The following is a 12,623-nucleotide window of genomic DNA, read 5'->3' as shown; positions in this document are numbered from 1 at the left end:
AGCAGAGCAAAAGGGAACAAATGAGAGAGAAGGGGGGTGAGAGACCCTCACAGATATCAGCTTTATCCTCCACGCATCACTCTGGACTGACATTCGATTTAAAAATGAAAATAAAATTAAGGTTTTTACAGACTAAAATTAACAGGAATAACAGGAAAAGCAAAGTTAGCATGCTTAACAGCTTTCACAGACATGGGCTAAGAGGTCCAGCAGATGGACAGAGGCAGCCCACGTGTCTCACAGTGCTCTGTGCCACCTTCTTGCCCTACCATGAGAGCGTTCAGAAAGGAGGAAGGTCCCATCGTTAGACAAGGCAGCGCCTACCCAAAGTGACTGGTTACATGGCAGGCACCAAGCACCTCAGCAGTGTACATACATGCAAGCTTCAAGAAAAGAGAGAAGAGGTAACAGCAGAGAGATATGAGGCAGCTTAAGAGTAGCCACGTTTAATAAATTCAGAAGCATGTTACTGCTTATACTCTGTTTTTATTGTCTGCTACCATTCTCACCCCGACCAACAGAAGGGGGACATCGGTATACAAAATTGGATACGCTGTATCCACACGCTTCCATTTCCATCACCAGCTGATGTCTTTGTTTTTCCTATCTGCACACAAGACAATTAGCTTCCCAAGCAGCTGACAGAGGGATATTCCCCCTCCCTCCTCCCCACAAATACAATTTCAACTTCAGGAGAGGTGCCAGTAGCAAAATGTTTGTTTATTGCAGGCAGGAAGAGCTACCTATGATTCAGACATTAGGAAGTGACAGGATGGACTGAATTATGCAATTTAAAAGTAGGAAAATAAACACCAAGTAATTGCAACAAGAGGAAGGAGGAGGAAAGAACACAGGAGACAAGTTTTGGATCTTTTCTCCCACTTGTGCAGGGCTGAAGTAGCAGGAGGCCCCCATAGGGCTTCTTCACCTTTCAACCCTTATCCTAGAGCTGCTGGCCAGGGACTTTCCTCCTTAGCACTGAGTAAGAAACATCTGTCCAGCTCGGACACTCAGCTGGAAAGGACAGATCATGGTCCTCTTTGTTCCCTATTCCATATAAGCAGTTGCAGCATTAACCTCTGAAATCTCAATCCCTTCCCCTCTTATCAGCAGTGACCAGCAGCAAAGGATTCAAACCACCAGGAGGCTGATGTTTTCTCCTAACACAACCTCATTACGAGTTCAGTAGCAGCTGGGACACTTGGCTTCATTCCACTGCCACAGGGCACTCTGAAGTATCAGAAGCCACCAGTGAAGCAGTTCACCAGAAAAGGTCTCTGCCATCTCCTCCGCCCGTACTGCACTGCCCACAGTGGGGAAGCAACAAGCGCAACGTAGGGAAGAGAAGGCAACCACCTGAAATGGGAATTCAGCAATGGAAAGTGAGGGAAAAGGTTATTTTTCAGCCACCTAAGGGAGGCAGGAACACGTTTCAGCCCTGTCCAACGCCAGTTAAAGACCAACAGGAAAACCTCTTCCCATAAACAGAGAGCAGAAGCTCCATGACGGGAACGCTTCTGCCTTGCCAGCAGTTGTTGGAAGTGAGTGGGCACCTCATCTGTGTTGCTAATGACTTGGCACCTCCCCTTCACAGTGCTTTCGATTGACTCCCAACAGAACATGCTTCAGCAAAAATTCTAATTATGCAGTTACTGCAATTTAGAAGTGGGTCCATTCCAATGCTAGAACAGCCAAGTAGAACATCTGAATCTGTCAGGTGTGGCTGTACTACAAGTATGAGAATGCCATCGAGGACACCAGGAAATTTAGGTAAAGTCCTGTCTCATTTCTAGAATTATATAAAGACAATCCTGCTACTACTCACAAATCAGACAATAAACTTCCTTTTTTTCCCCCGATCCTGGATCCATAGAAATTCCCAGATAAACTGAACTGTCAGGTCAGGGAAACACGCAAAGGACCATGAAGAGGCAATTACCTTAGCATTAGAAGTACACGCCATAGCAGAAAACTCTGCAGTTACTTGTCCTGGCACCAAATTACCCTGGGATGAAACCAAGGTTAAGTTTCCCAATTTACACTGATGAGTCACTTGAATGCTACTCTTTACTTCGTATCTCTTTCCCTCCCAGCCCCCAAAATCTCCCTTCTCCTTCCAAAAACCCCAGAAAGGAAAAACAAACAAACCAACCAGGTGTCATCTCAGCAATAACCACCTCTTGAATCTGTGCAAGCGTTCTATCTGCTGACAGACCTTTAACAGTAAAATGATAGTTGAAGTTACTTGTCACAGAGCTGACAAGCTTACGCATTTCACTTCAGTTATGCACAAAGACAACTACCAGATAGGTAGACATTACCAGATAGGTAGACATAGGTAGACAACTACTCAGAAGGTGACATGATCTCAGCCTTGAGCTTTAAGGATGTTACTTCACACTGGGCAACAAACTAATCATTAGACTACAAAACTTATCTACGCAGCATAACACAAACTTTCAGTAACAACCATGTAGACCTGAACGTAACAAGACATCAGAATATGCAAGAACCAGGAGGACGCTGTTATACTTGATACTTACTCTTGCACTTCTTCCTTTAAAGTCATCATCTGTAGCAACAGAAAATGATTTAGTAAACACAAAGTTTACCTAATGTCATCACAAGAACATTTCTACTTATAAAACTAAAAGAAAGAAACATTTCTTTAATGAAAAGCACCACGCAAAAAACAAAAACAAACAAAAAAAAAAGAACAACTGTGGCATTCTGCGACAAGTGAAGCATTCAAAAGGGGTACCATTGTATTAGTCTGTGGCTTACATCTCAGATAAAGTTCATACAGATCCCTACTTCCTAGGAAGGCCGAACTGCCAGTCTCAATCATGCCCGTTAACTATCTCTGATGCTTGCAGCACAACAGCAGAGCTAGGAATAGACTGATCATAGGTGAATCAATGGAACCGGTCAGAACACAACATTTTGGAAGCCTCTTTCTGTCCCGCCCAAAATCTCCACGTGTTCATTCGTACAGCTGTGAGACGCTTTCGATCCAAGTCCCCTGGAATCTCCTGCATTCCTCACTCAGGCCTCACATGGCAGGACTCCACTGCCTAATCTGTCCTGGGATAAGTGAGCCTGTTCAGACCCAGGCTGTGCTGATCACCCTCCCCTCTACCTCTCACTTCCCCTTCTTTTTTCTTTTCACTACATAAGGACAAATCACCAATGCATTTCCTAGGTCCACGAAGTATTTCAACATCCTCTGCTGTTCCTCGACAAAAAGTACACAACATCAATCCATACAATATCCACTGCAAGCAGCAGACAAGTTGTTCCTGCTGGCTTTCCTATTACATTTTTTTTTTTCAGTAGCGCTTCTTGGGAAAGGGCAGACTTGCTGCCAGTATTTCAGCACACTTCCAAGGATCACAAAAATGTATATACCTCTTCTTTGTTGTTTGTTTTGATCATAACTGTTAGACAGATCATGTATAAGGACTTTGGACTTCACCAATATTAACTACTGCTCACATGCTAGACTGAGCTGTTCCAAAAAGTAACCCTTCATAACTGTCAGCCCTTCCTGCACCATCCCCCCAAAAACCAAGCCCAACGTTTCAACTACACCTAAACCAGCTTAAGAATCTGCAAAGGAACGTAAGCATCAGAAAACTGTAAACAAAGCATGCATGAAGAACGAATGGGAACATTTGTCCAGCACGTGACAAGCCTCAGAGCAGTTCTTCATACAAGGAAAGATGACAAACTGACACTACTTTCACACTTGATTCATTTATATGTATAGAAATACAGAGAGGTATCATTCTACTTAAAATCTTAGGATTAAAAACCTGTTTTTATTTGGTAACATGTGCATATCTACCTTGTTAATAATTCCTCCTAATGCACTGTAATTTTTGTGTGTTGATCATATCACAGGTCTGTTTGAAGGCAGAGGAATTAACTGCATTTGAATAACTTCCTGTATTCTTATTCCATACCCCAAATCTAATCCCATGAACTCCTCCTGTCGGCAATAAACACCTACACAAGGTTTATTTTGCTTCTGAATCCCAAGCCCGAGACAACACAGAAAAATAAACTGAAGTCTGTCTATTTTTGTGTTGTTTTTCTTTTCCCTTTTCTTTTGAGGCCAAAATACTGAAAAGCCCAAAAGCAGCTGTAACCCCAGCGGAGAGAAACGTGCCTGCCGCACCACTGAAACGCATCGCATTCCTTTTGGGGTGGAGACAGACTTACCCTGAAGGAAGACAGGCAGCAGATCTGCCATCACCCTGCCCCAAGGCTGGCTGTGCTGGAAAGTGGGTGGGGAAGCAGATTTAGTCTGTGACAGCCACTATCTCCATTGCCACAAAGGCTTTATCGGTTGTTGTTTTCACTTATAAAAGAGCAGAACAACCATCATGTGATCATCTAGCCTGCTGGAAAACTCAAGAGTCCAGAACAGGCAAAGAGAAAGATAGCTCCTGTCCTGCTACACAAGGTCATCCCTATAACCTAGCACCATTCCCACCCACCTCTACCTGCAGAAAGCCACACGGCCTCCTCTGCAAACATCCTGACGCCAAGATTTCTATTTCAAGCTTGCCAGTGTTTGGGAGATGACAAAAATGAGCTCCTTTATAAAAAGCAGAGAAGACAAAGTTTGTTCTTCAAGAATTTCCATGAAGCGTAAAGCACAGCTCCCCAGAAATGAATCTTTTTTTAAAATGATTCTGCCAATAAAGTGCCATACTAGCAAAACCCTTTTAAGTTCTTGATGTAGTGTGAACACATAAGCTGCACATAAGTGGCAGACCGCTAAACTAACTTAGCAGGGCATCCCAGCAGTAGCAGCTCCTCTTCGAGGCATGTTGCCTTGAAGTGTGGTGGGTTCACACGGACAGTCTTCACCACGTTGCTCTCTCACTCCTCCTCCTCAACTGAAGATGGCAGGAAGAAAATGTGATGGGGAAAATAAAGGCTCAAGGGTCGAGATCAATTTAATTGCAACAAGCAACGGCTGCACAGAAGCAAGTGACCTTCAGACATGAATTGGAAAGCAAGATTTCAAAGAGCATAGCAGCTGATCGTGAGTACAGAGTTCTCAGTACAAGCCCTCTCCTCCCTCCCAAAATATGTCATTGCATGGTGTGCAATAACACTCTGGTGGGTTTAGGTCAGTTGTCCTGGCTATGCCCCCGCCACAACTCTTGCCTACCCCAGCTTCCTGGCTTCAGAGAGAACCCTACTGAGACGCCAGCACAGCTCAGCAACAGTGAGAACATCAGTGTGCCATCAGCTTTGTTGTAGCTACAGGTGCAGAGCACAATATCATATGGGCAGCTCCGGGGAAGCAAACTTCATCCCAGCCAGAGCCAGAACACAGAGAATTATTTTGGTTACAAAGAGGGAGTTAAGCAGTCAGATCAGTCCCTTTCATCTCAGTGAAAGTCACCATGTGTGTATTTCCCTCGTGGATATTGCTAAGACAGTTGAACACCTACAATGTAAGATTATTTTTACAACTGAAAGTGAAGTGGCATGTTCCAAAAAAAAAACAAAAAAAAAAACTTCTGTTAACAGCTGGAAGCAAGACCAAACACAAATACAAAACCAAGACTTTCTTAGAAGCCATCGGAAAATACAACTACCATAAACCTAATGTTATTTGTATGAATACAAATACTTTCCAAAGTAAATAATGCAGGGAAATAAAAAAGACCCAAACCCCTGCAATAGCCTCTTAAAGAACTGACAAAGAAGGAATTGCAAATAAGCAGTCCCTTCCTTTTGCTGTAGAGACAGCATAACTTTTTTCCTGCTCCACAACCCCCCAAAAAGAGAAATGTAGTACTGCCTTAAAAACACGTAGGTTTTACATATGTGAATCCCACTTCACACTAGAGTCCCTAGAATAAGAGCAAATAACATTGAACCAACAATATTCACCTGTCTACAACATACCTGCCTTGACAAGATGACCCCTTTTTGTCTGATCTTTCTGTCTGCCTCGCTCAAGTAATTTGCATGACATAAGGTCTTCCCCTCCTAGTGAAATACTGCAATTAAATTGCAACAGATTAAATTGCTTCTATTGGCAATAAAATGATTAGTCACTGAAGCGTGGAAAATTTTAAGGTCAGTTTAAAAAAAGTCTCCAGATGTTTGTTATTGCAATACTACAGAAGAAGTTCAGATGAAAGGTAAGGTGGTGTATCTTTGTTTCATCGGCTCTGTGCAAAAACAAAACCTGCATCCCATCAGCTGTACTTCTCTTCTTGATTTAAGAAAATACTTCACCCAGTACGATTCGGTGAAGTCTGTTTTTTGGACTAGAAGAACATAATAGCAAAACTAAATAAACATTAAATATCCAAACCAGAGCCCCCTACAGTAAATGAAATTACTCTTCCTTGAAACTATATCTTCAATCATTGATGCTCCTTCCACTCCTAAACCAAGACTCCATTCAAAGCCAGAAGCCCAAATCGAACGAGAAATGAATTGTCCTAAAGATCTGCAAGATTACATTTCATTCTAAGCCATTGATCCACAAGTCATGCCAAAAAAAAAGGCAACTGAAAAAACAAGCAACAAAAAGTAACATCACATCCCAGAAGCACGTGAGCAATCATTCCAAGATTTTAAGATTTTTTTTAAAGGACGCTGGAAATGATTTTCTAACATTCTCTTCTTTCTAAACATGGGACAGTTCAGTACCAACAAAGAATGAAAACCAAAGGGTTGCAACCCACCTGATGATGGTGTCCTCACCAACCAAAAATAACACTTCTGTACAAGTATTTGGGAGTAGTAAAGCACTTCCAGAGGGCTCCAAAATTGATGTTCATTTTGACAATTAGGGTCTAGACCTTTTAGAGCCAAATTGGCCAATAAAAACATTCCTTTCCTCAAGGTACTCAATTCACCTTTATTTTACATAGATGCTTTCCCTCACATTTGGACTTACAATTGACTAAAACACAAAAAAATAAGGTTATCTGTGCTTAACTGCAAATTAAATTTGGAGTATTTCATTATTTCCTTTGATTTGAAAGCATGAATGGCTTAAACTCAGCGCTCAACAGTGTTCAGCAAGCTTTTATGCATACGTAGAATATCAGCTGCTATGCAGCATCACAAGAAGCTGGAAACAAAAAGCACAGTATATATCAGTACAACACATTCTATGAAAAATCAGAGTAACTTGTCTTTCTTAGAACATGTAGAAATGATAAACGCTTGCACATGGAGTTCCACGCTGCAAAAGTGAGGTTTTCACCCAAAGTATAAGCCTGCAAAGGTCAGCATACCCCTAAAGTTAAACCCAAAATGGTTTTAGCATCTTCCATCAGCACACACAACCTGCTTCTATTAGCAAAACAAATGCTCGGTTTACTTCTGCTTTCCAATTTGTGGTTTAGGGTTTACTAACTGATGTCTTAAAATATCAAATGTCACGATACTGTTCCTGTGCAGTCCGTAGAAGAAGGGAAGGAACAGGCTTCCTTTCAGAACATAACCCTTCTACACTTTACTCCTGCAAAACGTCAGCAACTCCTAGAGGAGTGAAGCACAACCAAGTTGAGAATAGTAAGTTGGCACATCACATTACCTGCTTACAGCCATCTGCCTTGATTCTTCCCACCCACTTTTACAGGAACAGCACCGTGATGTCAAACCAGCTCATCTTGTTGTGTTGTTGTTGGGTTTTGTTTTTTTTTAAATGATTGTGTGTAAATTGACTGGCTCCTTAGATTTGCTCACTATACTGACACAAGATCACAAGAGGTTTTGAACGCAAACAGGTGCCTTCCAGAAAAAGGGCTTTTGTCATGCACTGCAGCTTCTACCAGATTACAAATGTTCTGCTGAATAAAACATTTCTTAACGCCATTACATCTCTTAGCACATTTAAGTATTACCCAAGAGAGAGGAGCTACCCACACGATTAGTGCCAAAGAGTAACAGCCAAACAAGACCAGAGCAAAATATTCAGTTTTTAATACTGCCATACTTATACTGGTTTAAGACAAGGCTTTACAACATCAGTGGCTGCTTCAGTCGTCTTGTCCCTTTTTTGGTTGCTGCCTGTAACTACAACCACTGGAATGAAAAGTAGAATGCCATGCAGCCTCGTCTGAAATACATCCATACTCCCTGATCGCCTTGGGGAAATCAAGTTTACTTCTCACTTCTTCTCTCTTCATTTTTAAATAATTAAAAATGGGATTAATAATAATGAAGTCAAATACCCGAACGCATTTTTGGTTACCAGCTAACCCAAAGAAGTGCTTTTTCTTCCTCCAATATAGCCTGTGAGATGGTTCTGATGAAATTTTACCTTTCATTCCAGTCTAGAATATCAAGAATTATGATATTTTCACTCAGAAATACAAACCAGTGGAAAAAGAAGTTCAGCTTCAGCTCTACCACATTCATTTTAAAAAATAACAAGAAAACCACAGAACCACCTGCTCGTCACATCACTAGACTCTACAAATCAATTGTACAAATGAAGCACCAACACTAAAACCTTGATTTGAAGCATATCCAGTTACCCTGCTGAGCCCCAGGCACCACCCAAACGAAAGCAAAGCAGCCCTACGAGAGAATTTAGAAGACTCACTAACATTCACTGCAGTTTTTCTCCATAGCTTTACCAAGAGCAGCTGTGTCGAAGTATCTGGTGGCTTCCTCACAAAATGGCAGATTCTATATGCTGTTGCCACAAAGAACGAGTTACTTGAACGGGCACACAGACAGCAGACCTGCAACGTAACAGACCTGTGAAACCACCGCTTGCTATCACCGACTGGGGAAAAAAGGGATTTCCAATTAATCTTGAAAAATAAGAGAACCAGAACAGTAAAAGTGCAAATTGGTGACAGCTGGCCAAAAAGTTCCCAGAACTGAAGGCAGCAGACGAAGTCAGGAAAGGAAACAATGCAGGATGTAACAGAAGTCACCAAGCTTAGTGGTCTGTATCCTTGCGCAGAAACAAGTTCTTCAGTGCAACTCACACAGACACTGCCCAGGCTGCAGAGACTTGTGCAGAATATAGCCCCGCTTCCCTCTCCCTCCCTTTCTCCTAAAACCGCATCTTGATCTCAGAGCTGCAGCTGACACCACAAGTTACTTTTATTTTCCCCCAAAATCTGCAGCTGAAAACCACCAGCCTGTTCCAGCAAATGAACTGCTGCGCACATCAGCTCCAGGGAGCCAACAACAGGTGCCAACGGTTATTGGAAAGTTACTGCTGCACCCAGAACTCACAAACATGACATTAAAATAGGACCCCTTTTAAGAGGGGGAAAGATACGCATGGCATTAAGTCATACATCCAAGTAAATCTGTTTTTTCCACCTGCAGGATCGTTTCCTTTCTTTTTTTGCCTTCAAATGATCACAAGCTTTAATACTGCATCCAACTATTTTAAACTAAAAACTGCAGTCCCTGCGAAACATATGTCTGTGCACTAGCTTCAAAGTGCTCCTTTTCACCCTTCCTAAGAACCGAAGCCATATTTAACTGAAATTTCAGACTTTTTATCTCCCTTCACAGATGGTAACCTGGATTTGCCCCAACACTCGCATGCTAAAACTAATAGGGCGTGAAGTTACAATTTTCCATATATACATGTGAAAAGTATGTGTTGCAGAGGAACAGTTTCCTACTGAAATCACTTTCCCATCTTTTCTTCTGGTACAGCCTCTTGAAACATCAGCAGGATAAAATATGGCTTCGAAAAAATACAGCTTTTCTGTGTCCCAGCACAAGCATAGAATTACAAAGAGCAGGAGCCAAAGCACTCTCACTTAAAATTCGCTCACATTTGTCAACCTCAGTTTTGCTTAAAGATGGGTATTACTTTTACACCTTTAAAATGAACCTTTAGCCTACAACTAATCAGGCACCACAGGCAAGCAACTTCAAATCTGGCTTTCTCTTATACAGGAGTGTACAAGCAGAAATCAGTTGGCGACGATGTGCAACTTATGACCTTTAAGCCTCCAGTGCATCCAGATGCTAAATCAAGTCCTGCTGATGTGAGCCTGCCATATGCTCACTCAACTCATACACTGCATCCTCAAAAAGCAGATCCCTATTTCAAGTGAAAATAAATTACTTTGTGAGGACAGAGTGCCACTTGACAAAAAGTATAGTCAGTTTTTCCCTCAAAGGTTCTGATGTTATTCTAATATGGAAGGAGAAATACATTGAAAGGACAGTTACGTGGGAAAAAAGCTTATGCCTTCAGGAATTCATTTATGGTATCGTTTTTGGACAGCAAACTTGCTTACACTTTCTTCCATAATTAATGAGACTGTACATTATTTGGAGCTTGAGTGGGAAATTAACTCAAACTTGAGCAAAATGGAGTTTTCCCAACTGCTACAGAGTGGTACAGCAGCACCCATGGAGCACACGCACGCACACACACACACAAAGGACGAGGCAAAAATGCAGCCCATGTCCAATCCACCAGGGAAGCACAACCCTCCCATGTCCCATCAGGTCACGGTCTGCAGATCTGATCCTGCATCCTCTGGATTAGTGGGATTTTTGCCATTGGGAACCTGTGAATGGACTATTCCTCTGTGTTGAACAGTCCCTTTTCACCAATTCCCTGGAATATAAAAAACTGTCCACAAAAGCAACAGTTCTTTTTCAAGAAGCGATCGTTAATCACTAACAGATGCAAAACAGCGTGGTTACACTTGGTTCCACGCTCATGAATCCTCAGATCAATGTTTAGCTTGTTTCAAAAATACTGAAAATCGCAAAGGGCCGTTTCAATTTCAATCCCACCTAACAGGCTTTAGGAAAATAACTATTAAAATTTTTTTTTTTTTTTTAAAAAGAGAGAAGGAAAAAAAAACAAAACCAACATTTCGTACCAATTACACAGATCCCGTGGAGCTGTGCCGGTGCCAATGGGAAAGGGCTCGGCTCAGAGGCTCCTGGCATCACCCGCACCTCCTACGTGACCCGACAGCGGCCCGGCAGCACCCCGTGCCCCAGCCTGGCCGCTGCCCTGTCACCGAATCTGCCCTCTCAGCACAAACGCTCCATTTTCCTGCGAACTTAAATGTCAGCTCCTCTCAAACATTCACTTCTGAGCAACGGCGGGCAGACAGGAAAAGAAAAAACGGCACACGCTTCGTGCAATCTCCTTCCCTCCTTCCCCCCCCTTCGGTTCCCCCCCCTCCCGATCTACAGAGCTCCGCTCCCAAGGGCAAAGGCTCCCGGCGGCGGGGAGGGCTCCGCGCAGGGCATCCCGGCGGCGGCACCCATGGCCGAGAGCGACATTCCGCCGCTCCTCGAACAGCCTCGGTCCCCGAGCCCCACCGGCGGCGGCGGCCGGCGAGTGTTTACGTTTAAAATACATCTACACGGAGCTCGGATCCAAAGGGAAGAAGGGAAAAAAACTCCGCCCCCCTCTCGCTCCCGATTCTCTCGGAAAAGCGATCGAAGCGAAGCAGAAACACCCGAAAGAAAAATAATAATAATGATAAAGAAAGAAAGAAGAAAAGGAAAGCGGGGTCGGGAAGGCGGCGGCGGGACGCTGCCGGGCGGAGGGCGCACCGTCCGGGCCCGGCGGGAGGAACCGCGCGGCGGAGGCCGGGCAGGGCGGGGGGAGCGGGAGAGCCGCGAGGGAGAGGGGACACTCACGTAGCGCTTCAACTTCTTCTCCGGTGGGGACTTTCGGAGCCAGCCCGAGCAGACCACCTCCCCGCCGCTCATGGCTGGGCCGCCCGCCTCGTCCTCCTCCTCCTTCTCCTGCTCCTGCTCCTCCGGCGGCGGCGGCCCGGCCGGGCCGAGGGAGCCCCAAGACGCGGTGGCAGCACCGCGCCCGCTTCGGCCTCCTGGGGCTGCGGGGCGAGGGAAGGGGCGGGAGGAGGGATGGGCGCGGGCTGTGTGTGTCTGTGTCTCACGCACAACGAGCGGCCGGAGCGGAGGGCGAGCGGGGCCGGGGCGGGAGGCTCCCCTTCCTCCTTCTCCTTCTCCTCCTCCTCCTCCTCCTCCTCCCGCAGCCGCCGTCTCACACACGCATCGGGAGAGCCGACTGGGGCGGCCGCCGCCCCTCCGCCGCAACTCGAGCTCCGGCGTCCCGGGGCAGGCTGCGGCCGTCGCTCCGCCTGGCTGGCACCGCCCCGCACCCCGGGACCCTCCCGCCCCTCGGCCCCGCTGCCTGGCGGGACGCTGCCTTCCTTCTCCTTCTCCTCCCCCTGCGCCGGGAGGAGGGGGGAACGGCCGCTCTGCCGCCTCCTTCGGCGGGGCGGGAGCCACCGCCTCTCGCCCGTGCCCCGCCGCGGGGCCGCCTCTTCTCCGTCCCGGAGGGATCCGTCCCGCTCCTCGCGGCCCCCACCCCTCAGCGGTGCCGGCACCTCCCCGCTCTGCCCGCCCCCGGGCGTCCCGAGCGGCGGCTGCCCCGAAACTCGGCCGGAGCCTCTCGCACAACGAGGGCCGGGCGGGGCGGGCACGCGTTTCCAGAGGCTGCTGGGAGCTGTAGTCGGCAGGGAGGGAGCGGCCGAAAGGGAATGCGGCGGCGCGGTGGGACGGGCGCTGGCGGCGGCCGTGCGCTGAGGTGGGGGGCCGGGGTGAAGAAGACGGGAAAGAAGCGCAGCTCGCCTTTCCTAGCCCACCTCGAG

The 12,623-nt window shown here is 45.8% G+C and overlaps 1 protein-coding gene across 6 annotated transcripts in view; it reads right to left on the bottom strand.

Moving 5' to 3' along the window:
- Positions 1-11,783, bottom strand: part of GAB1 (GRB2 associated binding protein 1) — a 97,810-nt gene extending 86,027 nt beyond the window's left edge. For 3 of the 6 annotated variants that reach the window (XM_042870897.1, XM_042870896.1, XM_042870900.1), the window contains exon 1: positions 11,644-11,780. In XM_042870897.1, the coding sequence (XP_042726831.1) occupies positions 11,644-11,715 (72 nt within the window). In that variant the 5' untranslated portion in view covers positions 11,716-11,780. Of the gene's footprint in view, positions 1-11,643 lie in introns of all 6 variants that reach the window. The other 3 variants (XM_042870895.1, XM_042870898.1, XM_042870894.1) reach the window with 3 other exon arrangements.
- Positions 11,784-12,623: the final 840 nt, after the last annotated feature.

The sequence above is a fragment of the Lagopus leucura genome, unplaced genomic scaffold (assembly GCF_019238085.1).
Source record: "Lagopus leucura isolate 7727_CA_CO unplaced genomic scaffold, USGS_WTPT01 Super-Scaffold_100004, whole genome shotgun sequence".
Lineage (NCBI taxonomy): Eukaryota > Metazoa > Chordata > Aves > Galliformes > Phasianidae > Lagopus > Lagopus leucura.
The sequence above is the reverse complement of the archived record's forward strand: the minus strand, read 5'-3'. Positions and strand labels throughout refer to the sequence as shown.